The 26,184-nt window shown below is 46.8% G+C and overlaps 1 protein-coding gene across 2 annotated transcripts in view; it reads left to right on the forward strand.

Moving 5' to 3' along the window:
• Window positions 1-26,184, forward strand: part of COL26A1 (collagen type XXVI alpha 1 chain) — a 167,194-nt gene that overhangs the window by 116,620 nt on the left and 24,390 nt on the right. For both annotated transcript variants that reach the window (XM_054287291.1, XM_054287292.1), the window contains exons 4-5: window positions 9,127-9,188; window positions 22,116-22,241. In XM_054287291.1, the coding sequence (XP_054143266.1) occupies window positions 9,127-9,188; window positions 22,116-22,241 (188 nt within the window). The remainder of the gene's footprint in view (window positions 1-9,126; window positions 9,189-22,115; window positions 22,242-26,184) is intronic.

The following is a 26,184-nucleotide window of genomic DNA, read 5'->3' on the forward strand; positions in this document are numbered from 1 at the left end:
GGTGGAATTTGAGGTCAGAAATCCCAACTGGAAACAAGATGCATATTTGCTATCCAATGGTTAACTTTGGATGAGGTTCACTAAGGAAACCTTGCTTGTCTGGCTCTGGAGTGTCTTTATGAAACACAAACCCCAGCTCAGCACACGTTGCTTGGCTCCAGACTGTGAGAGATTCCCTGTCCTGTGTTACACAGGTGCAGAACCAATATTGTGAGAGTCCCTGCAGACTTCACTGTGAGCCTGATTCAGATGTTTCCTCTTGTCCTGTCTGCTTCCTTATTTCATCTTACACTGCACCATATTTTGACTGCATTTTCCCTGTGATTGCTTCTCCCAGCAGGGAGAGGCAGTCTGCTTTGTGAGGGATGTGAAGCCATCTCAATGTGAAAGCAGTTTTGAGTGTAGCGGAGTTTCTGTGTGTTCTTCACTGGGTCCCATGAAGTTTCTCTCCATGTCATACAGCAGGGATTGAGGAGAAATGAGTTCAGCTCAGTGATGGTGGGATCAAAAATGGGATTTTGGCATAGTGAGGACTGCACTCTGTAGTGTTTTCCCTGGGAAGGAGCCCCACGGCCTGTGGACATCATGCCCTCAGCTTCCTTTGCACTGCACCTCATTTTCTCCCAGAACACTTTCTTATAATCACTAAAACTCCTGATTTTCTTTTTGATTTTCCTTCAGTTGCATTTCATTTGATGATACCTCTTTTTCAGAGTAAGACCTTCTTTTCTCTTTCTGGGATTTGAATGGATCAATTTTGGCAAGCTTTGGTCCATGTCCCTGAACTTGCAATCTGCTTTGTGAGGGATGTGAAGCCATCTCAATGTGAGATGAAATTTTGAGTGTAGTGGAGGTTCTGTGTGTTCTTCTCTGGGTCCCATGAAGTTTCTCTCCATGTCATACAGCAGGGATTGAGAGAGAAATGGATTCAGCTCAGTGATGGTGGGATCAGACATGGGATTTTGGCACAGGGCTGGACTCACTGTAGTGTTTTCCCTGGGAAGGAGCCCCAGGCCCTGTGGACATCATGCCCCCATCTTCCTTGGCTGGAAAACCTGTGGAATTCCTCTTTAAATTTGGGGACTATTAATATAGTTTAGATTTGTCTTGCTGTGAGATGTTTCTAGATACATATTGTTCCTCCTACCTGTTTTTCTTTATTTTCTGTCCTTTTATTTGCTGTCTGCTTTGCTGCCATGCCCTGTGAACCAGGGCAGGGTTTGTTTGGTGCAATATCAAAATTATTGACTAGCCCCAGTGCCACCAGCATCACTTGGAGCTCCAGGATGGGCAAGGCTTTAGCAAATATGCTGGACAGGTAAAATCTTTGTTTTCAGGGTAACTTCAGTCAGGGTGTGTTAGTGAAATGTCCTTGGTGCTTGCAAAAATAAAGGTGATGCATTTCTATCCAAAAATGTTGCATCCAAACTCAGCCATTCCCTGCTAAACCTTCCTCTGGCAGATGGAGATGGATTGGACATGGATCTCACAGCTGATGGTTCCCTGTGAATGAATGATCCTGATCAAATTCCCAATGCTGACAGAGCACCAGCCTCACCAGCAGGATGGGGAAGAGCACAAATCCCCAGGCTGAGAGGAACTGTGGATAAAATTAGTGGCTGGGGTGGGAGTGTGCATATGTGAAATCTTAAATAAAACAACATGAGTGTTTAAGAATAGACCTGGGTATAATGGAGGGGTTTTGACTTGATTTGCCAAATCAAAAAAAAAATAAAATTGGAAAGCAAAATGATTTGGGAGAATCTGAAATGGAAAATTTTCAGGTTTTGACACAGTGTAATAACTAAAATATGGGTTTGGGTCAACCAGAATTGTTTCTTTTGACCCAAACTAAACCATTTACTTTCACTTAAGACTATTTAATATGTTCATTTATTTTTAATTTAGGTGAGATTTGAAAAAAATGCTATTCAAAACTTAAGGCTGAAACATTTAATTCAGAAGGTATGAAAAATAATTTAATAAAAATCCCCTAGAGATAATATTGCAAAACTTTTTAAAATTGCACCTATTTTTTTCACTTGAAACAATGTACCAAATTTTGTGTAGCTTCTTGAATAGTAGTTTTTACTCCAACAACTTGGAATAATTTGCATTTTGCGATAAACTTTCTTTTCACTCAGTTTTGCTGAGGTTTTCCTTACAGACATTTCAAAATCACTGAATATCCTGATAATGAAAAAACATTTATTGTTTGGTTATGGGAAAAAAAAAGCGCCTTTTCCTCTTTAAGAAGGAAAAGAAGAAAGTAGACATGAAAATGAAGTATGAACACTTTACAAGAGGAAAAGGATCAGATAGCAGTTCTCATAAGAAAGGAAATCTGAGCTGCTTTTTAAAGATAGCCAGTAAAGTTAAGGGGAAGGGTTGTTATAACAGAGATATGAGAGACATTGCAAATGGGGGAATTTTGGCAGTGATTGGGGTCTCGTAGCAGAGATGGTGAATTATCTGGAATGAAGGTAAAAAGGCAGAAATATTCTGGAGGTGTTCTGTTTCATATTGATAGACAACCTAATAACTCACAATTTCCAGGTGAAGATAAAACATTCCAGCCTGCAAAATCCTGATGTGAAAACTGTGGGAAAGAACAAACCCCCTTTGATCAAAGACACCATCTTTAAGTTTCTCTGAGCTCCAGGTTCCTGATGTGGGAGATGTTTTAATTGTGCTGATGACCAGGATGAGTGAGATGTTGTGGGGCTCTGCCAGTCCAGAGTGGAACCTGGATCACAGAATGGTCTGAGCAGGAACCCCAAAGGATCTGAGTCCCACTCTTGAGTGAACAGAGGTGGTGTGTAAATGCAGGGGGGAAACCTGGATCACAGAATGGTTTGAGCAGGAAGGAACCCAAAGGATCAGAGTCCCAGTCCTGAGTGAACAGAAGTGTAAATGCAGGCTGTAAGGTGAGGCTGTGGCCAGGCTGGAGCCTGCAAGGTTTGCCAGAACACAGATTTGGTGCAGCTGGACATGGGAAGTGTTGGGGAGAAGAGGCAGTGAGTGCACAGCCCCGAGGCTGCCAGAGCTCCAGGAGAGCTTGGACACCACTCCAGGGATGCCCAGGGTGGGATTGTTGGGTGTCTGTGCAGGGCCAGGAGCTGCACTGGATGATCTTTGAGTCCCTTCCAGCTGAGGATATTCTGTGGTTTACAATGCACACAGCAAATAAATATCAGGGCAGTAAAAACAGAGCAGTGGAGTCTTAATGATCCTACACTAAACAAAACTCAGAGAGCTTCCCCTTGCAGAAACAGCTCCTGCTCTGGCTTTACTGGGGCTGGAGCTGTGGCCAGGGTCAGAGCCCTTCCCTCCCTTTGATTGCTGAGCCTTTGCTCCTCAGGCCAGAGGCTACTGGGTGACAGAGTTGTCCATCCCCTGGCTGCCTGCTGTCAGCCTTTCACGTGCTCAAACCCAGTCACACACAGCCTGCTCTAAACAAGCACAATTAATAAAGCCTATCTAGCCAACATCTGACTCTCATTAGAGGAAATGTGTTGAAAAAACAGATCCCAGGTTGGCTGTGATTTATGGCTTGGGCCTGCTATCCTTCACAGGCACTGGCGAAAGCTTTTGCAAAGGGCCAGAACATAAACTACTTAAGGAAACTCAGTAACCATGTAAAAAGGCTGGAAGGGTCAAATCAGACAAATTAAAGAGAGGTGGAGATGCAGGCCCAGGCTGGCTGTCCCCCAGCTGCGGCCACCTAGGTAGGCACAGAAGATCCATGTTCATATTTCTGCTGTGGAATTTGACTTGAAATTCCTGCTGTGGCAGTGTCACAAAGTGTCTCTGCTCTTTCTCTGGCTAAAGTGTCCAATGTGTGTGGCAGTAAGGGGATGGAGGGGTCAGTGGTCCAGTGGTTTCTCTCAAGAATGTCCAATAAAACATCAGTGCATGAGATCCTGGGTGCTCACAGAGTTAATGGTGCTTCCTGTTTCCCTTGGGAGTTTTGAGTTCATGTCTTTGCAAAGAAACATGGTGCACTGGGTGAATTTAACTGAGTTCTTCCAGATTTGCTCATAGACTGCTCTGAACTTGTCCTGGGGGAAGGTGTCTGCTGAGAAAAGCTGCTCTCCTGCTTACATTGACAGACAAAATGTTCTTGCAGCTGGACCTTCTCGAGCTGTGTCACTGATGTGTCAGGGCCGTGGCTGTGCTGCTGCAGGAGCTGATGCTGCAGCTGCTGCTCACTGAGAGCTGTTGTGTTCAGTTCCATGGAGCTGCTGTTCCCTTCCCAGAGCTCCAGCATGTCCTGTTGGCAGCTCTGGTTTGCTGCCCTGCCCTGGTTTGCTGCTGGGGATCACCCAGCCTGTCCTCTGTGCATGGCCATGCAATGGAAGTGCTGGACTAGATCAGATGGAGAGGGAAGAGCTGCCAGGCAAGTTGTGGCACAAAAATTAATATTTTATTTGTTCCTCTGCATATATGTCACATTTGGTCCTTTTTCATTCTTTGACCTTGGAGCCTTTACATTAAGCTTTTACATTAAGCTAACAATGGATGAAAGGAAAGTGATCCTGGGAGGAGGGAAGTGCCTTGTTTGGAGTCTGAGCAGGTTGAAGCATGAGCTGCAGATGTGATTCTCAGTCCCTGGGCCTGCCTGTGTGCTATGCCCCATTGCACTGCAAGGTTGAAGTTTCTTGTAATAGCAAAATATGGTCTTGAAAAAAAAACTGGCTGCAAAGACTTTATTTGTTTAAACAAAGGCTTTGTGATTCCAGAGTTCTCCCCCTTTCATATGCTATAAACCACCTCCTCTGCCTCCCCTCTGAAACACAAATTTTGGAGCAATCCATCAAGAAAAAGAGAGACAGAGCCTTGATCCCTTGACTTCAGTTGAGCTGTGCAATTTATATCTACTGAGCATCTGGCTGTGGGGAAACCAAAAGCTCTTTTACTATTCTGCAGAGACTCTGGGTGTACAAATGAGTGTGGGCTGTCAGAGCTGAGAAATGGGGCAGAGGTGCCAGGAGGTTTCTTTGCCTTCTCACACAAAACTGACCTGTGCCCCATGCTGAAAGCTGGGCTGGTTCCTCTTTTACTGCCCTCAGTGCCACTGTGATAACTGTGCTGAAATCATCAGAGCCCTGCTGGTATCAGGCTGTTACCACACTGTCCTTGTTAGGAATTGAGTTTGAAGGCTTGAGAAGCTGAAGTGTGCAACTATTTAATAATGAAATTATGCAGAGCAGGGGTGCCAGGTTAACAAGGAACCTGAAGTCATCACTCTCTGCTTTAGGTCACTCTCAGGGGTGTATCCAGACAGGAAGCTCAGCACAGATCTGGAATGCTCAGATCATCTCCTGTTGGCAAAGCTGCAGTGCTGGAGGCTGATCTTTAATCAAAGATGGGTTGAAATATCAACCTTTGTGTCAGGGTTAAGGGGGTCACAGCTGGTACAAAGTACCTGGGTTGTTATTTTCCAGCATGTGAAGTCTTCCACCTCTTCTCTGCATTAGAATTTTCCATCCCTGCAGTTGCATTTCAGCTGAAAGGAGGAATGGGAAGGGAGAGATGTGCTGGGACAGTCTGTTGTGGAGACAGACTGGGTGTCACAGGATATGCTGGTACTGTCTCATGTTCATTATCTCAATTATTTATCCTCCCTGCTGGAATATTTCTAAAACAAATCCTACCATGTGTTTTGAGGTTGGGATTCATAGAGTGAAATCACAACTCCTTTCTCAGAGTTTAGCTGGAAAAATACAAATCTGCCAACTAGGAATAGAAGAGAAATAAACTGTGGTTCTGTGTAGCAACAAGTGATGGATTTCTGCAGATATGGAAAGCGTCTGCTCTGCAGTCCCAGGTCAGAGAGTGTGTGCATTTGCCCCAGTGTTATATTTGTTCCATGAGAAATAATGATGTGAGATTCTCAAGCTCTTCTAAATAACACAGATTGCTTTCACCCTGATCAGAAAATTCAGCTTCATAGTCCTAGGCCTTGGAACCAGCAGCCATCAAGATCAGACACTAAATACTTCAGAGCATCGTGCTTAGGGAAGATATTTATTAGCTTGATTTGTCACCACCATTCTCAGTGTTCCTGCAAGGACAGCTGTGGATTCCAGCCCCTGAAGAGTTCTGCAGCCCTGAGCATTCATCTCTGCCTTCCAAAGCCTTGTCTACCTGTTGGTCAGATAAATAAATGTCACATGGATTTGTTGGCAGAACTCTTGCCTTAGTAAGGTCTTTTGCATGAGGATATCCACTTTCTGGATTATTTAAATGTCTTTTGGGCCCAGTCTAAGTACCTTGGGTGTGGATCTGGGTTTCCAGGCATTTCACAACAGAAAAGATCAGAGATCAAATCCAGCCTGAACTTAAGTAGTTCTATTTCTGACCCAGGCTCTTTCAACATCACTGACATGAAGATCACATTAGTACCAATATCACATGCAGTGACACTGCTGGTTTCTCTCCTCTTCTGTCACTGTGTCCATTTAAACCAAACCTTTCGTGTTGCTAATGCACTTGAGGGGGCTCTTTGAGTCACTCTTCAAGAGCAGAGAGAGCTGCTGGACTGGTGCTGGTTCTGAAGCCTGTCCTTCCCCTGGGGAGCTGGTTGATTCATCCTTGTGCACAGGGTGGTACAAACACCTTTTTTAATGAGCTGAGCTCTCCAGAGGGATCTGAATTGCTCAGTTCATCTCAGAGATGATTTTCAGGCAGATCTCTAAACCTGTGGGAGTTACTGATATGTGCAAACCAGCAGATGTGAGAATATGACTCTGGATTTTATTTGCTCTATAACACATCTGGTGCCTCTTTTGGCTCCTGGGAGCACTGGATTTATTCACTCTTATCTTTCTGTGGGGATGAGCAAGATCAAAACCCTGAAGCCAGTTCCATACAGGAACCAATTCCCTGTTTCACACACCACAAGCAGATCCAGACCAAACAAGCCTCACCCATTTCCTTCCCCAAAGGACAGTGCACTTATGGCACTTGCATGTTCATGGGTCAATTCAATCCAAGAGAGATTGCCCAAGATCTATTGCAGAAAATAAAAATAAAAGAAATTGCATGTCAGTATTGCCCTGTGAGGAAATCCCTCCATCTGAAGCATCAGATGCTTTTTCTGCAAAATGTTATGTATTATGAGGTGGAAAATCTATGTCTGGCTCCTTTGGGAAGCTACACAGCTCCTCACAGAGGGCCAGTGTGAGAATTCCTTTGGAAAGTGGATGCAGTGGGTTGCTGTTAGCATTCAAACAATCTTTTTAGCCTGTAAATCACCGGGATGGAACAGCCCAGCTCCCTGTTCTTCCAAGCCATGCACTCAAATCTTTGCATGGCTGAGAGCCACCAGGGCAGGCAATGTGCTCCACAAAGCCAGCAAGAGACTGGGGATGGGAGAGGTGCCCTGGGGGCCTTGTGCAACAGGGGAAAAATCTTGTTGGGGGGGTCAGAAGAGCTCAAATATTGGGGTGTTCCCTCAGGGCAGAATCCATGTTCACCCATTCCTTGCCATAGGGAACCTTTGGGTTTCCCCACCATCCTCTGCAGCCTCAGCTGCACCTGAGCAGTCTGTAGGGGCTCAGGGACTATAGGACAACATTCCCAGCCCTATGGAAGTTAAATACTTCTGTGATGGTGTTCACAGGGTCCCAGGATGAGGGAGGATATGAGGATCTGACTCCATGTTTCAGAAGGCTTGATTTATCATTTTATGATATATATTATATTAAAACTATACTAAAAGAATAGAAGAAAGGATTTCATCAGAAGGCTAGCTAAGAATAGAAAAGAAATGGAATGAATAACAAAGGCTTGTGTCTTGGACAGAGAGTCTGAGCCAGCTCACTGTGATTGGCCATTAATTAGAAACAACCACATGAGACCAATCCCAGATGCACCTGTTCCATTCCACAGCAGCAGATAATCAATGTTTACATTTTGTTCCTGAGGCCTCTCAGCTTCTCAGGAGGAAAAATCCTAAGGAAAGGATTTTTCATAAAATGTGTAAATGTGTCTGACAGACTTCTATGGCCAGTCAATGGAAACTGAGACAATGAAAGACTCTGCCCCTTAAGGAACACAAAGCACACACAGAAATGTGTTTCTGCTCTACGGGACATAAGCTGTGATTCATCACCTGAATATGGATGGTTTATCCTCTGAAATGCTCCATGCTCTAAATCATTTTCCCTTTTTGAGAGCTGCTGGGCTTCAGAAGTCATGAGAGGTGAGGGGTCTCTGAGAGCTGGGAGTGGGCAGTTCCACCTTGCTGCAAAGCACTGGGAAAGCACCTTGTTGATTAAATCTCTGTTCAGGGCTTTATCCTCCTTCACTCACTTCAAAATTGCTGAGATGAAACCAGAGGTAAAGCAGCAGCCTTGTGTTTAGATAAGGAATGTCCTTTGGAGGGAGCAGCCACTTCAACCTGCACTCAGAGCTCCTTCTGGCAGTGTTTGTTCTCACTGAGGCTCCTGTCAGGACTGCTTTGGTAGCTGCTCCTCTGCAGCAAAGGGAGGTGGAAACCACTTCATGCTGCAGCTCTGGGCTGCCTCAGCCCTGGGATCTGCCTTGGGTTTCCTGGCTGTCACTGAGGTGGATGCTCTGTCTCAATTGTTGGGAGTGGTAACATCCCTGGGAGCCCAGGGATGGAGCAGGACCCCACAGAGATGGGTATTTTGTGGATTCATTGCTTTCCTTGCTATTTAAGCAGGAAAATAGAGGGGAGAGTATTAAAGGGAATGAAGGTTGTGCAGCCTGGTGTCTGTGAGGCGGGAGCAGGGGCCACACCAGCCTGCACCAGTGGCAGGACAAGTGTCTCTGCCTATGACAGCAGGCCATGCTGGTTGGCAGCATGAAAATTCTCAAAACTGATTTTTATTTCATCTACCTTCTGCATTTTGGGACCTTCATTTCACACTCTACCCCACTGAACATCCCCAAACAAGGTTCATGTAACGTGGCTGCTGACCTGTGCACTGGATTTGAATATTTATTTTGCTCCATAACTGATCTTGACTCACTTTTCCATGATCCCTGGATAAATGGGTCAGCCTGGAGCAGTGGGTGAGCACACAGAGCAGCTGGCAGTGTGACATGGCTGTGTTTTGTTCTCTCTGTGACATGCCTGTGTTCTGTTCTCTCTAGAGTGCATGAACTGCACCAGGCTGGCTGACATGAGCGAGAGGCTGAACACGCTGGAGGCCAAGGTAAGGAGCTGCCTTTATTCTGTTCCACCAAAACTCCCAAGAGTTTCTGCTGAAAAACACATTGAGCTGGCAGCCCTAGATTGATCAGTGCCTCCTCCTCTCTCCACTCCTCTCTCCATGGCAGTGGCTCTGCCCCAGAACATGAGGCACTGTTTGCCTCTAGCCCTGCTCCTTCCCTTCCCCTTCCCACGTGGCTGCATCCCTGCCTCATCTCCTCCAAAATAATGCTCAGACCTCAGAAACACCTTGCCAAGTGTTGCCATCATGTTTATTTGTCACTGTTTGCCTGTCTCACCTGCCCTCCCTCTGCCTGCTGTATTTCTTCAAGTACAATCCAGTCCTGCTTTTTTTATCCCTTTTCTGAAGGGTGGGAGGCTCTCATGCATAGTTTAGTGGAGACAAATATTAGGGGGAGACCTTCACATTGTAGAGTTGTTGTTTTTTTTTTCCTACAAATAGTTTTAATTTCTACCTACTGGGATTCAGATAAATTGTTCCAGTGTAGCAACAAAGCAGCTGAGTCAGCATTCCCCTTTGATCTGTGGTCCCTCCTGTGGCAGCCCACTCCTGGCTGCTACTTATCATGCTTTGGTCCCTTTAAGGCATTTACTGCTGTTATTATTCATTAACTGATGCTTATCAATGACATAAAAGAATTTAGGGAGAAACCTTTGTGGAGGGAGGTAGTGGTTGTGTGGTGTTTTTGAGGCCAGTACATGATATTATGGTAATTTGGGAATTGTTTGTGCTGAAATGAAGTCTGGAGCCTCCTCAAAGCTTTCCCAGTTATATTTCACTGCAGGAAAATTAAGGAGTGTGGGGGGAATGAAGTTCTGGGGAGCAGGATTGTTCCAGTGGAAACAAGGGGTGTAGTGCAAAGGACCAAAGGGAGCAGGGGCTGGCACTGGGGGTCCTCTGGCAGGGCAGGACAGAGGGACAGGACAGAGGGACCTCTGTGTGTGCAGTCCTGAGTGCAGGTGAGCCACAGGCCTGGCCTCAGAGAGATGTGAATCAGCCCTTCCCTCCCAGGCTGGACCTTGCTTTGCTGCCCAGGATTTTCTCTGTCTGGGTGACTGGAAAAGGACAAGCAGAGGCTGTCCTGTTTGTCCTGCCTGTCCTGCCTGTCCTGTTGTCCTGTTTGTCCTGCCTGTCCTGTTTGTCCTGTTTGTCCTGTTTGTCCTGTTTGTCCTGTTTGTCCTGCCTGTCCTGTTTGTCCTGTTTGTCCTGCCTGTCCTGCCTGTCCTGTTTGTCCTGTTTGTCCTGTCTGTCCTGCCTGTCCTGCCTGTCCTGCCTGTCCTGTTTGTCCTGTTTGTCCTGTCTGTCCTGTCTGTCCTGCCTGTCCTGTTTGTCCTGCCTGTCCTGTTTGTCCTGTTTGTCCTGTCTGTCCTGTCTGTCCTGCCTGTCCTGTTTGTCCTGCCTGTCCTGTTTGTCCTGTTTGTCCTGTCTGTCCTGTCTGTCCTGCCTGTCCTGCCTGTCCTGTTTGTCCTGCCTGTCCTGTTTGTCCTGTTTGTCCTGCCTGTCCTGTTTGTCCTGTCTGTCCTGTCTGTCCTGCCTGTCCTGTTTGTCCTGTTTGTCCTGCCTGTCCTGTTTGTCCTGTCTGTCCTGTCTGTCCTGCCATCACTGCCCCTCTGCTGCCTTGTGCTGCTCAGCACTGCTGTGGGAACTGTCAGGGTACCTTTGCTGATTCCCAACTTCTGGGACTCTGCCTGGGCCCTCCCAGGCGCTCCCCTGACTCTCCTGGAGTGGTTTTGTGTCAGGAAAGAGATGCACTGGATCTTTTCAGTCTTCAGGTTCTTGTTTATTGTTATCTAGAGTTTTGCACACTGTCCACACCAGGCTCAGTGCACTGGAAAAGCACCACAGAAATGGCCAACAATCTCTTGGTACAAGGGCTTTTAAAGCTAAACTATCCAATTAAGCGCTGACACCTAGATTATTTCCCTTTTAACCCAATAACTGATCCCAAAGAGCCCACAATGTGGACTTTTCTGCACAATTACAAAATGCCACCCAAACCCATGAAGAAGGAGGAAGAAGGAAGAAGAAGTCCAGGATGACACCCTGTGCCCTCCACCTTGCTTCCATCCACAACACACTAAAAATCCCAAAACCTCAATTTCTCACCAAGTGATACACCTACACTGCTCTCTATAATCTATTTCACACTTTTGTGGATTCCAGTCTATTCTGGAGTTTAGGAAACTTTCTCCATGGATGAGGTCAAAGTCAGTGCTCCCCTGGGGGACAGGGCACCCCAGAGCAGACACAGAAATATCCCAGGTCTCTGGGTTTGCACAGGTAACAAGGTGTAAAGGCTGATGGCAGCTCAGCTGGGGCCTGGCAGGACTTTGGGGAGGGGGAAGGAGGTTCCACCTGCCCAGACCCATTTGGGAAGTCAGGCAGAGAGTGCTGTGTCTCTGATTTAGTGCTGCAGGCAGGCGCTTGGTGCTCTGGCAGCACTAAGTGATGGTTTCCCTCCTGACTTCCCTCTGCTCCCACACAGACCCAAGCTGGGAGCAAGGCTCATCAAAAGGGTTCACTTCTACAGAGGAAAATGAGTTATTGCCTTCCTTTTTGAAGTACTAAAGACCATGTGTCTGCAAGGAGACCTTCTGCAGCACAGCCCAGCAAGGTCCTTATCAATCTTTTGGCTTCCACTTTGTTTGAAAAGCTGTGGATGCTTTACAAAAATTGACTGTAGCAATGAAACAGAGAGTGAAGCAACAGCACACGACTGATGGTGCTGTACACAGGAGAAATGTGCTGATTCCCCCTTTTTTCAAGGTTAATTTAAGTTCAGTTTGATCTCTGTAGCAATCTAATGAACTCAGTTGTTATTGTTCAACAATAGCCAGCATCATTTAAAAGGTGCTTGTGTTTGTTTGGTGGTGTCTGCATTCCTGCTCTGGATTTTGGAGGAAGATCCCTGTTTTGCTGGATGATCTGGATGTGAAGTTGCCTCTCAGCTGTTCACACTGTCTTCTTGTAATGTCCCATTTCACCACAACAACCTGAAGCTGTTTTGAGGAGCCCAGGAAGGGTGGGATAGGCACACACATCAGTGCCAGTGCCAGAGGCTGTTTCCCACTGGATTTTTGCAGGTTTTTTCTGCAAAAGCAGATGTGGAATTTCATCTTCCCCACAAGCAGAGCTGGATTTTCCTGCCACAGTGCTGCTCCCTCTGGAGAGAGCTGAAGTTGAGGCACTTTGCTGCTTTTGCTCTTTTGAATTTCAGCCCAGAATGACCAAGGTGAGCTCAGGGGATGGCAAGGGGAAAAAACTGCCTGAGGTTTCTTCTTTTCCCACTCCTCTTCAGCTTTTATAGCAGCCCCCCTAAAAATGGGGATAAAACCAGCAATGGTCTCATCTTTCCTATTACAAGGGTGAGCTGGTTCATCCAAATTGTAAGATCAGTGTCCAAATGAGGTAATAAAAGCAACCCTCTGATTTTAGTAATATGAGAGTTGGATCAGAAGGTGAGAAGCAAAAATAAACACAGAGCAAATGGAATGAAAAACGACTCATTAGGGACCAGTGCTTTTATTGCCCTTGGGGAGGAGAGAGGCTGAGCCATGGCTCAGCTGCAGCAGAACCAAATCCTCAGGTGCCTCACACCTTGCTGTGCTGCCCCAGGATGTCCTTGTGCCTGCAGGAGGGGTTTCTGCAGGCAGGGAGGTGAGGGCAGATGGAATCAGGCTCCATCCTCATCTCCTGTTTCCAGCTGCCACATTGCCCCCCCAGGATGGAGCTCATGTGCTCACCAGCCCCACTGAGTGCCAGAGTTCTGAGCCTGATTGGTGGTGCTGAGCTGGAAATGTACAGGGCACAGCACCTGTGCCAGGGAGGATGGTGCCCACCCTGGGCTGCAGGACAAGAAATGCTGTGGACTGGAAGAAAAGCACCCCCTCCCCAAGCCAACCCTTTTTATCTCCTGTGACATCTGAGTTTACACCCCCACAATACCCCTGACCCCATGAGAGCCTCATTGGTGGGACAGCAGAGCAAACACACCAGAGCTTCTATTTCATAGCAAAGGTTTCCCAAAGAGCAAACCCTGCTTTTGTTTCATAGCAAAGTTTCATTTAAGCCAGCACGGCCCCTTGGTGGGAAGTGTTTTCAGCCCTTCCTGAATTTCCTGAGCCTGGTGCTGCCCTCCTGTGTCACAGGACTGAGCCCAGACAAACCTGGGGAGTGCAGACAGCACTGCCCATGGCAGGAAGGCCTGGAAGGGGAGCAGGGCTGGAAGGGGAGCAGGAAGGGCTGGAAAGGGAGCAGGGCTGCAGAAAGGGATGGAAGGAGAACAGGGCTGCAGGCAGAGCTGCAAGTGGGGCTGGCAGATTTGCAGGCAGCTGCACACAAATTCCTGCTCATTTTCCTCTCCCATTTTCTCTAAGTAAGCACCACCACAGAGCTCTGGGCAGTATTAATCCCAGGTTTGGGCTGGAGTTGGAGTGCAGTGCTAGCTCTGAGCTGATCTAAGCCAGCCTTATCTCCTGACACAGCTCTTGTGAAGCTCGTGGTGTTTCACTTCCAGCTTTAATGCCTAGAGATAGTATTACACATCCAGTGTCTGATTGATTCATTGTGTGATTGATAAATGACATGCATAGTTTTTGCATGAAAACAGCCCCTGTAATGTGATCCCCCCACACAGAAGATTCTGAAAGGTTTTAAAGAAAATCTTTGTAGAGTGCAAAGAATTTGATCAATTCATTGCTATTTTCCTGAATTCAGCCCATTTATTTAGGAGAGATCACCAACAGCACCTTCACTACCTTGTCTTTGGATGGTGAAAGATCATAACTTGGATCATTGTATGAAATGTTTCTCTATTTCTCTTCTCCCAGGCAGTTACATTAAATACTGGCAGCTGTCTGGGATGTTTTATGGGGTTTGTCTTTCCTTTCTCTGATAGACAATAAAACAATTCCCTGCTGGAGGGGAGGAATATTTGGAAGACAGCAAATGTTTCACGGTGCTGTGACATGGCAGAAAGATTGGGAGGGAACCAGAACTGCCTGGCTGGGAGGCTGCTGCTGCCTCTGCAGGGTGGACATGAGCAGTTCCTTGATACTTCAAGGACTTCCATGGATTTTCCATGTTCTGTGTGATAGCTAGGAGCAGGTATTTCCTTTCCTATCTGAACAGGAAGGTAGTATTATTATTATTATTATTATTATTATCATTATTATCATTATTTCCTAATGGCTCTGTGCAGAATCTGTTTCTCCAGCAGTACACTGAATTTAAGGAGAATTTGGGTTGTTTCACTGGTTGCTATATAATAACTGGCTGGTTTCTGGTAGCAGTAACAACATGGAATCAATCCTTGTAAAATTTCTAATTTAATGCTGAGTTTTGAGTAACTTAGTGACTCATATATCCCTAAGAATAAAATGCAACTTCCTAACTGATTCTTACAAGGAGGAACCATGAATCAAAACTGGGTGGGCAAACTGAATTTTGTGTAACTTTGCATCCATCTCCTGTTTTTAGCTGCTCTGCAATAATCCTGATGATGGGGCAGTTTGGGTACTGACGCTTCTCTCATTTGGGCATCCTGCTCTCTTTCAGAATGATGGTTAAAATCCTTTCCCCCTAAGCTCTAGTGATTTTTGGACCTTATTTCTTATCACTGTTGGATGGAAGGAGCAGTCTGTCCCCTAAGACTGTTCCATGTGTTTGGCCAACACTGTAAATCGTTTGCCAGAACAACAAAAAGACTGCAAAGGCCTCCTCATCCACCATTCCCTCCCACAAAGCCTTTTAGTTACAAGTTTGGCATTTTTAGTCAAATGGATTTAATATTTTCATAAAATAACTTTGCAAAATTCTCTTTTCCTGACACGCAACTCAAGTTTGCCAAGCAAGTCCAATGTCTGCATTAGGGGATACTTTTGGTGTGTTTAATACCTGGGAACACTGCTTACAAGCTTGGATTTTTTAAGAGAAATACATTTGTGGGCAAACAGTCGGTTTTGTCAAGGGAGGTGTGTGAGGAGCCCAAGGGATGTGCTCAGTTCCTTTTGTAATTCAAACATTTGAATTCCCACTTGATTCTAATCAGAAATTCTATGAGAGCTTCATAAGTAAAGCACCACTGTGAGACAAAAACAACTTTGGGTCCTTTTTCTTTGAACTTGCACTGAGGTGAGCCAGAAAAAGCCCAATGTCCTCATCTCTTCCCTCGTTCTGCTCTCTCCCAGCAGCTTTTAGAGCTCTGTGGAGGAGAAGAGCACTGGAGGCACCTGAGCCTGCTTGAGGTGAACCCTGAGCTGATCCCAAAGTCATTGCTGGGCACAGGGGGCACTTGCTCAAGACTAAATTCACCTCAGGCTGGGCTGGTTCCACATCCCTGGTGTTTCTACATCCCTAGGAGGCCTCAGCAATACCTGGGGCAGAGGAATGGTGTGATTTTGAATGTGGAAGGTTATAGCTCCCATGTATTTTTATTTGGTGTTTTAAAGGCACAGTGGTGAATCTGATTTCACCCTGAGCTCCCTTGTGTGCTTTGTGTACAGAATTGCTGGATCCTCTCCCCATCTGGCTCCTGTGTTAGGCTGGGCTCTCAGCAGCAGAGTAAATCCCACTGGGGAGCACATTCAGAGGAGCTCCCCAGTGCCTCACTGGAGCACAGCCAATCCTTCCCTCCAGCTGTTCTCTCAGACAAAGCCTCCAGGGTCTGAGGAGCTGCTCAACAGTGCCTGTGTTTGGTCTGAACTGGGAGGGCAGCTGAGCTTTTGTGTCCTCTCTGCCCTGATTCCCCTCCTGAAGGTACCTGCTGAGGAAAGAGTTGCATTTTCCATCCTGATTTTGGAAATCTGGTCGCTCTCTTTGTAGAAAGAACAGGAACTGTGCTACCTGATGGAAGCCTTTATCCATGTTTCTGTCTTCCATGCAATATCTGGTGACACAAACCTCACCTTTTGCTCTGCACTGGGTCACTACAATGACATCAGCTAGTGTTCCCCTCATAATTTATCAATGCAACTTCTCCATGCACTAATTATCTTGTCCCTTTGGCCAAAGCCTCAAAGATGTTCTAAGTTTGAAGTCACCCAGATTCTCTGGGCTGCCAGTTCCTCAGATGTTGGTGGGCACTTACTGGATGTCTTTTGGCTTTTGAAACCTAGCACTTGTGTCAGTGCTGGAGCCTTGTGTTTACAGGTCCCACTTTGCTTTGAGAGAGAGACCTTCCCCATCACTTTTTGTCAAACTCCCTGTTTAGATCTGTCTTGATGAATGATTAAAAACCTCTTATATTGCCAAATAATTTGCTATGAAGAAAGATCTGTCCAACAAGTCATGTAATTTACCATTATTAATCAGCTTGTGTCTCCACAAGATCAAGGGAATTTTACTTTACACTGGAATTTTTAGCTGATGAGTTGGATTCATGCAGTTTCTTTCCCTCCTCTTTAGAGAGGGATGGAAGGGAGTTAATTCCACCAATGCTTCAAGAGACTAAATATCCCCTGTTTATTAATTAATAATATCCATCTGGATTTTTATCCAAAGAAAAAAGCATTCTGAGCTCTGTCATATCAACTTTTAAATCTTTGGAAGCCTAGCTGCTCTTCCCTTGTTTCTAACACCTACCTAGTTACAGGACATCAGGAATGTGAGCAGATGATGGGAGGAGGCTGCCTTTGTGAAATCTTTTTTGTTTGATGAGTGGGAACAACAAAAACAGGGTTCTAGAAAGCCACTACAAGCCAAAACACGTCCTCTGACACCGAACATCTCCAGAAGATGAAAATCATCCTCCCATTTCCATTGTCCCTGGCCTGAGCTTTTGATCTGACGCAAGAAATGTGGTATTTGTCTGAAGTTGAGAAAGTTTATGCTGGCAGATGGAGAAGGAGGAGGTGTGTTGAGAAAGCTGGGCCTGAGCTCCAGGCACACAACGCCCGTGTCCCCATGGAGGGCCGGCAGCAGAGCGGGATCCACGGCCAGGCTTTGGGAGAGGAGCAGGAGCCAGAGCCTGCCCTGGAGCCTGGTGGGTCTGGGAGCCCCAGGGTGACCCCACAGCCTCTGGAGCTGGGCCTGAGCCTCGCTCACTTATGCTTCTTCCTCATAAAGAGATGTTAGTAAAACAATCACACAGCCTTGTCAAGACTCAATTGCAGGTGAAAGCCCAGCACATCTCTACCTAAACATGGCCAACCACCCACAACTTCCAAGACAATTCCTCACCTACCATAGAAGAACTGACAGAATTCCATGACCACGCCCTAATGGTTGCACTGGCAATCTGCAGCCTAGTCCTCTACCTATTAACCCACACACTTACAGAAAATCTGTCATCAAGTACAGTTGATGCACAAGAAATGGTCCCCATGATGGTCCCCATGTTCTGAGCGGCTCCTGCGGCCAGCACAGCTCCTGTGCACTGTTGGCAGCAGAGGTGGCTCCATCTCAGTCCCTTCCAGCCTCCTGACCCAGCTCAGCTGGGTCTGACCTGGGGTCTGAGCCAGAGACAAACCCTCACTTGCCAGAGGCTCCAGTTCAGCATGGCCATTTAGGCTGATTTGAGCTTTTCCCTCCATAAATGCAGAAAGACAAAAGTTTGAGTGTTTTGCTGAGTTGAGGCTGTCCTTCAACTCAGAGTGCAGATTGCAAGGTAGGGAAGAAAGGGTTTTTTATGTCCTGCAGGGATCTGCTGTCCTGGCACCACAGGCAGCAATCATTGTCCTTCTCTCTCCTTCCCTGGCTGGCTGGTGAGTGACATCATCCACCATTCCCTCCCTTCATTTATCTGGTGGCATGAGGATCTTTTCTGCCTCCATTCTTCATGGAGGCAGAACCATTGTGTTGGAGGTTGTAGCAGCAGCACAGGTGGGCACTGCTTGCCATGAGGATTCCCTGTGAAAACCACACATTCCTCCCTTGATGTTATCCCTCTCTCTACCTCAACCCTATTGACTAGAAAATACCAAGATTTTAGTACTGAGACTTTAATACACTGCACATTTTGCTAATTTTCTTTCTGGCTGTGAGCCTCTGTGGTATCATTTTCCAGCAGTTTACTCAGAGGGCTCAAAACTTTCTTTTTTTTTGTTTAATGAAAGTGGGAATTCTCCTTGAGTCCCCTGACTACAGCAATGGCAGCCTAAAGAAAAACAGAACGTGACAGAAAGTGGATGAATGGCTCCAGTGCTATTGCAATAATGTGTAAGGAGCCCATTTGTGCTCTGTGCTGTGTGAGCTGTGAGAGGACACTCCTTGTTGAAAGAGCTGTGTGTAGTTTGAGATTTTTGAATGTGACTAAATCCCTTGTGCTTCTCCTTCTTTAGCTTGGCTCTGCAGATCTCACGGATGTGAGAGCTCTCCTCTTTCTGCTTTATTTCTTTTGGGCATTTTTCAGTCCTAATCATAAAAACTAGAATTTCTGAGCAATTTCAAGTCTGGAGACTTCCTGACCTGTATCATTTCGTGCCCAGGGAAAATAAACTTGTTCCTATGGTTTGAGCCTTAATGACTGCAAAGTATATATAGTCAATTTATAACAGTGCATGCTGGATTATCCTGTGCATGGCTTTACAGCTTTTACAGCATTTATCAGCAGAGTGCTCATTTCAAACATGTTGTTTTAATGAAAAGGATACCATTGCCACTGTTTTGTGTTGATTATGTGGTAACACATTTTTATTATCACCCATAAAAATGATTTGGAGCCGTTCCACTCCAGATGCGACCTTGGGCAGAGCCACGGGCCCCTGTGCTTTGCTGGGCCCTGACCATGGCTGCAGGGATTGAACATCCCTGTTCCCACAGCTCTGCAGAACACTGGCCAAGACAGCCCCTGGGTGCCCCTTCCTCTCAGCAGGAGCATCCCAGCCCTGCCCTGGCTGCAGCCCCTCTGATTTGCCACCTCCAGGGTTTATTCTGCCTCTCTACCCGAGCTCATCTTGGCAACATCCAGATGTTTGCTGGGGAAGTGAAAGGATGATATAATAAATAATATAAAGTGATGCAGAAAAGGTCTTCAGCTCACACTTGTGTCCCATGGCAGTGGAAGTGAAGCACAGTTATGGTAAGGCACATGCTCAAGTGTTTGTTGAACTGATAACACGTTTCCTGGAAAGTCTGAGGAATAAATCACTGGGTAGGAGCACAGAGTGCAAGAGGCAGATGGAACTGATTCCTTCCTGCCTGGCATCAGTCAAATCTGGTGAAGAAAAGCATTGTGACCTTACTCCATTTGCTGTACTCAGAAAGCAGGACTCTGGATCTGTAAATAAAGATCCTTGCAATAAAGGAAGAATTTTGCTTGTTTGCAAGAGTGACGTTCCGTTCCCTTGCACTTAACCCAGCTCCCAGTTTAATTAGTTTCTGATTCACCCCCATCAGGCCAGTACATTCTGCAGGAAGTTCATCATTCCTGGCGCTGCTGCAGTGCTGGCTCTCACCAGGCCTTGCAATAAAGAAGTGATAAACCTTGTAATAATTGCAAGTTAAAAACAAACAAGTGGAGCCAAGTCACTCTCATTTATAATTGCAATGTGACTTCATTATGTAAAGACAACACAGTGTGTAAAGGTTGAAACTTCTAGGGATTTAATGGAAAGTTTGAGTTTCCCTTTTATTTCCCTTATCCCTAAATTAGTATTGCTTAGGTGGTTTTCAAACAGGAAAAGATGATGCTGTAACAAACTTCAGTGCTGCATGCCTGGAAAAATGTTCCCATGTTAGAGACCAACTCCCAGTTTCATAGAGGCTACCAGAGGGCAGGGAGCAGATCCTGATGGACAGCCTAGACCATATGGGGAATGTGGGATCATTTTGCCAGGGAGAGAAGGTTGTAATGGCCCAAACACCTCAGGGATGCCTGTTGGGATGTGGGTTTGTTTGCAGGTTATGTGTTTGCGAGGCCTAGAGAGGTGTGAGTTTTAATAATATCCTATTGCTTCTAAGCAGAGTTCCTTGAGTAAATAGACTGCTTTCTTTCTTTTTTTTTTTTTTAATTGCTTCAAAGTTCAAGTACTTCAACTCTCTAAAAGCTTCATCTTCTCCATCATCTTTAATTCAGTCGATATTTGTGCCTTTACAAGCAGTACTTGTCCTCTGTTTGCTACCCTAGGCTTTCAGGTACAGCCCTTCACCTCATCCCAGCTGTCAGTAATTCCTGATTTTCTGGCTCTGGTTTGAACACCAGGGAAATGCTGTGTCCCTGACAGCAGCTTCAGTCCCTGCTCTCATGTTTCTCACCAGGGACACAGTCCCTCATGAGGCCAGGTCCCTCTGGAGGCAGTGAAGTCCTCTCCAAGGGGGGTGTGTGTGGGACACACTCACAATTAACACAGCAGCTTCCTAATTGACGCTGATTTCCTAAAACCAATAAAGCTTTTATGCCAAAATCCCGTGGCCTATAAGCAGAGTTATTCCCAGCCCTGTCTGGCAAGAAGAGGAGCTTAGGATATCCTCAGGAACTGACACCATGTCTGAAACCATCCAGGTCAGAGATCATGGAATATTCTGAGTTGGAAGTGACCCACAAAGACCACTCAGTCCAACTCTAAAGGGAAGGGCCCATGTGGGGCTGAACCCATGGCCTGGTTTGAAAAGACAGGTGTCTGCTAAGGAAGGCAGGAGCCTGCCTTGAAATGGAAAATGTAAACCCCCTTCCCTCTGAATTATTATAATTTTTGAAATTAAGGGGCTCTCAGACAAAGATATGGGAATAGGAGTAACAGTTCTTTACTAGGAAAATTAAAAATAGAAATGCAATAGTACAAAAAACCCCAAACCACAGCCAGAGTGAGAGCAGTCCCTGCCCCCTGTGTGTCAGGGAGGTGTCCCAGCCCCATCCCAGGGGGGCTCAGCCCTCCTGCAGTGCCAGCTGTGGCTCTGCTGCAGCAGGGATCCTGCACAAGGGGGGAGTTTTCCTCTGCAGCTCCAGGGCTGCTGCAGATGGGCCTGGGCTCCCTCTGGCCATGCAGGGCAGCAGAAAGCTGCTCCTCTGGCAATGCAGGGGGCAAAGGCTGCTGTGCTGTGCCAGGCTCAGATTGGATCCAGGGAGGAATGCTTGGCTCCTCCCCTGAGCGGAGCATCTCCCCATGGGATGCTGGGATTGGATCAGCCCTGCAGGGACACTCAGTGGCCATGGACAGCAGAGATCTCCTGGAGAAGGGTTGGCTGTGGCAGAGAGAAAGAAAACTGCCCAATGAACACAAGATAACTGCCCTGTCGGAATTCAGAACATCCCTCTGGTTGTCCTGGACTGCCAAGATCCCTGCCAGGGGCTCAGAGACTCTGGCACAGAGCCCAGGATGCCCCTGTGGGTTTGATTATGACCCATGGAAAAAGTTACCAACCTTGTATGAAGATCTGCAAGCCACAAGTTTAAGTAGAATGATAGTGAATTTATCACAGGGTGAAAAATAGATTTTTAGGGTTTTTAGAATGGAGATTCAGGGGCCAAGATGGAGGGATCTGGGCATGTCCAGCCTTTCTCCTTCTTCTTCTTGGCCTCCATCTTCTGCTGTGATGTTGGCACTTTTAGATTGGTTTCAAGTAGAAGCTCACTGTCTAACATAGGTGATAGGTATTGGAAAGTAATTGTAAATATTGTACATACAGTTTTTAGTATAAAAAGATAACTGGGGGCAGGAAGAGTGCCTCGGATTGTCTTGCTGAGCGGACCTCGGCTGGACAAGAGAAAAAATGTTATAGGTAAGATACAATAAACAACCTCGGGACCGAGAAATTAAAAACTCTGACTCTTTCTTCAACCACCAGGCTGAGAAAAAAGACTTTCTAACATATCTCAAAGTCACTCTAACCAGCAAAAATCCTGAGACTGCCCCAGCTCTGACAGATGGCAATAGAATACACACCTCCATTTCCAACCTAACACAACCCTGGGCTTGTGATCCCCTTGCTGTGGGAGCCAGCTGAGCTGTGTGTGTTGGTTGCCCTGTGCAGATCCTGCTGCTGGAGGCTGCAGAGAGGAGCCCAGCCCTGGAGAACAACCTGCCCATCACAGGCACCACGGCCACGTGGGACCAGGAGCTGCTGCCCGACGCCTTTCCCCTGCTGAACCCCGGCACCGTCCTCAGGAAGAACGTGGCAGCTGTTGGTAAGGCTGGCCTGCTCTCACCAAATCACCCATCCCACAAACACCCTGCCTTTGGGGGAGCTAAAAGGAGTCTGGGTCTGCTCTATGCTCGGGAGCTGCAGAGGAGAGGGCTGGGAGGTCTCTGCCCTTCCCTGAGCTCAGCCAGAGCAGAGCAGGGATGTGCTTGGAAAAAATCCACTGAAGCTGCATTATGCCTGTGGCAGCCACAATTTCTGTTGGCACAAACATCTGCTGGGAGCTGGATTTGGGTCTGTTTGAGTTCTGTTAACCCCAGCAGAGCCACTGTGTGTTTCAGTGGGCTTGTTTTAATTTTTTTGAGGATTCTGAGGCCTGGACACATCAAAACATTCCTGAGGAAACTCCAGCGAGTCATCAGGATCACAGTGGGGCAGTTCCTGCTTACCTACAAAGCACCAAATGCAGTGTTTCCCAGTCTGGGAGCAGTGCTAGGGGGTAGAGGAATGGAACAGTGCTGGGGGATAGAGGAATGGGCTGCATGGGTCATTCTTGGTTTTATTAGGACAAAAAACTTTCCCATGAATAGCAGCATCAGTTGCAGTCTGCTTTATATTTTCTAAATTTGCCATAAACACAATGGGCTGTTTTATGATCCCTCTTGTGGCATGAAAAAAAAATACACTTATAAGAAACTCTCCCTCCTGAGCCCACTTGGCCAGACAAATCCCCACACATTGAATTTTCTTGACCTTGCCATCTTTTTTCAAGATCCCTGCTCTCTGCTTCCAAAGCCCTGTCTGTCTGTTGCTTTGCTTGCTCCCAGAGCAGTCCTTTATTCTTTAGGGCCTGGTTTGCTTTCTTCTTCTTCTTTTTTTATTTTTTTTTTCATTTTTTTGGCCCAGGCAGTTTATTATGGCAGCAGACTTGGAGCAACCAAAACAGCCCAGATGTCATCCCTGTTTATGATTTGTCATGATGCCACAACATGGAGGGAGGTTCACTAACAATATGTTCTGCAAAATATTCTCAGAACCACAGCCACAGCTGCCAGGAGCTGAATTAGAGCAGCTTCCCCAGTGTCCATTAGATGCTCATTCTGCCTTTCCCATTTAATTTATTTCTGCTGTGGCAGTGGCTCTGCACTTTGCTGCACCAAAGTCAGCTCAGGAAAATGCTCTGAGCCTTCCATGCCATGTCCTGTCCTCATGGAGGCTCCTCACACGTGGTCCTGTTGTTTTGCAGAGATAGCCAAAACCTCCACAACTTTGTGACAGTTGTAAAGCTGGTATGTTTATTACAGTGCTGGACCATGTGGAGATTACTCTCCTTAAAAGACATGCTGGGAACTTCAGGGTTCTTTTTATCTCCCTCTCAAATCCATATGCATACATTTCACAATAGGTTCACACATATTCATTTTTACAAATTTCGTGTGATATTTGCCACTAGTTCTTCTTTATCAGAAAGAATTCTTAGGTCAGGTTGACTGCTCTTACAGCAGTCTCTCTGTCTCTTTATCACCTTTGTCTCCCCCCTCCTTATCTCTGTCCATTAAATCAGTTTCCCTGAGCCTAGGCCTTGCAGTCAGGCTACATAGCTGTGTTTTCTGACCACAGACTCAAAGATGCACATTTCACCTAAATCAAAATGGATTTCTACTCTGGAGAATTTCTCCTCTGTCTCACTGGGCTGCTGGGCACAGAGCAGTGGCTGTCTCCTCCCCAGGCTTCAGAGCAGCTGCCCTGCAGCACTTTGACCAGCCCATGGTGCAGGGCCAGCACCTCCCAGCCCTGCAGCAAGGCCAGGTGGGCACTGGAGTCACCTCCTGAGGCAGGTGGTGATGTCTGAGCTGTGGGTGAGCCTGTGGCGTCAGCCAGCTTCCAGGCTCTGTGTGTGTGCTGCCAGCTGTTGTCCTTGCTCACTGTTACCCTCTGTTTTTCTGGCCTTGATTTATTTAACCTGGTGTGGAAAATAACTGTGGTGTAAGAAAGGAATCAGGAATGCACTGGAGCGTTTGGAGCCAGGCCAGGGTCTTTCAGCAATGAGAAATAATCACTTCAGTGGCTCATTGACACTGCTGGAGCCCCTACCCAGCCTCTGTGGGCTTCAAATTGCTGTTTTGCTCAAGAGCTGTGGGGACATGTCATGGATCTGGGTCCATATTTGGCCTCCTTCCCTCCCCACACCAGTCTGTGTCCATGATTCAAAGCCAGCCAGAAAAACTCAGCGTGGATTTTGGTGGAGTGAAGTGAGCTCCACTCACTTTAGGATGGAGGGGAGCTGCTCATTTTGCATGATTTCACCACCATGCCCTGACTTGCTGCCCCAAGCTGCCCCCAGGTTCCCTTACAGAGATCTCAGGAGATCTTTCATCATGTGGGATATTGGAGAAGGTGGAAGTCAAACCAAAATCCTGAGTGTCCTGGATGATTCTGTGGAAATCAAACCCTCTGTCCCTGCCACCCCTTCCCCTGAGCCTTTTGGGAACCATTCCCTACTTTGCCCTTCTTCTGGGTGCTCTGCCAAAATAAATCCCAGCCTTACCCTGCATGTCACACAGCTGGAGGGACCAAGGGCAGGATGATGGGCTGACACCAAGGTGGGTGACAGGGACAGGGTGCTGTGAGCTCTGGGAGGGTTTCTGGATGACCCTGTAGCTCTGGGCTGGCTGATGCCTCTCCAGGCTGAGGTCCAGGAGAACTTGCTACTGTTTGTGAGGGTGGTTATTGCTCCTGTGAGTGACAGGGCTGAAAACAGACAATCATTTCAAAGCAATCAGTGCTGTTGAGACAGCTGCAGCACTGGCCTTTCTGATCAGCTTGTTAATCAACAGAATACATTTTTCTGAGTATTAAGAAAATATATATACTCTGGCTGAGCCAGCTGGCAGCAAGAGACCTAATTTTTCATCTCTCTATTTTTGTCCTATTTTTTTTTTTAAATTTTTATTATTATTTTACCCTGTCCTTCTTGAACAGAGCCTAAAGGACCCAGAGGTGCAGAGGAGCAGCTGATACCACAGGGTAAGTTCATAGTCTCTGCTATTTCTCTTTCAAAGCACAGACTGTTGTTGTGCCCAGTCCTGTATTTATATCCCAAAAATCAGAAGGGTCCTGTGGCCAGGAGCTCTTTGGAGCCTCACAGATGGAGAGGCTGAGTTTGTTCTTTGGGTTTTATCTGATCATATCAGGCTGCTTTGGTTGGAGAGGCCAAACACCAGTTTTGTCATTCCCCAGCACACAAGGGATGGAGAGGCAGATCATGGGAGCACATGTGGCCAGAGCCAGCAGGGCATGTCCTGAGTGATGGGAGAAAACTCTTCTCTAGCTGGTGTGACCTGCTGGGGGCTCCAGGAGCCTCTGGGGATGTCAGGACATCACTTTCCTGTGCTCCATACAAACAGAGCAGCTCCTGTGCAGGGAAAACCCTGGGGAGGAGGGCAGCAGATGGTGTGTTGCAGGTTAATGACAGAGCCAGGGAGAAAATCCAGGTCTCTGCACATCTGATTTGGTTTCCAGCAGTAGATTGCTCACCCTCTGCCTTTTAAAAAATATTTTTCCTGTGGTCTTTTGCCTTATATTGTTTGGAGGATAAACACCAGGGGTTTCAGCTCTCTGGAAGCAGTGGCACTCCAGCACAGCTGATTTATGCCAGCTGAAGATTTGGCCTCCCCCCTTTTCCCTGAATCCTTCCCTCTTTCTTCCCCCTGTTGCACTTGTCTCTTTAGAGCTGGTAACACCATTTGTCACCAGTGTGAGCCCTTGCCTGCCTCATTACCCAGTGCTGCCTCTCCAGCCTTTCCTTCAGCTCTTCCCCCTCCAGGGAAGGAAGTGCCAGCTTCTCTAAAGCTCTGCTGCAGCACTGGCATTGAGGATGCTGCAGGAAATGATTGCTCTGGGCTCCAGGACTTCATGGATTGAGTTATAAGGCTGGACTGAAGGATTGAGGGTGATTTCC

Source organism: Melozone crissalis, unplaced genomic scaffold (genome assembly GCF_028551555.1).
Source record: "Melozone crissalis strain CALT ecotype California unplaced genomic scaffold, PUWL_Pcris_2 ptg000057l_1, whole genome shotgun sequence".
Taxonomy (NCBI): domain Eukaryota; kingdom Metazoa; phylum Chordata; class Aves; order Passeriformes; family Passerellidae; genus Melozone; species Melozone crissalis.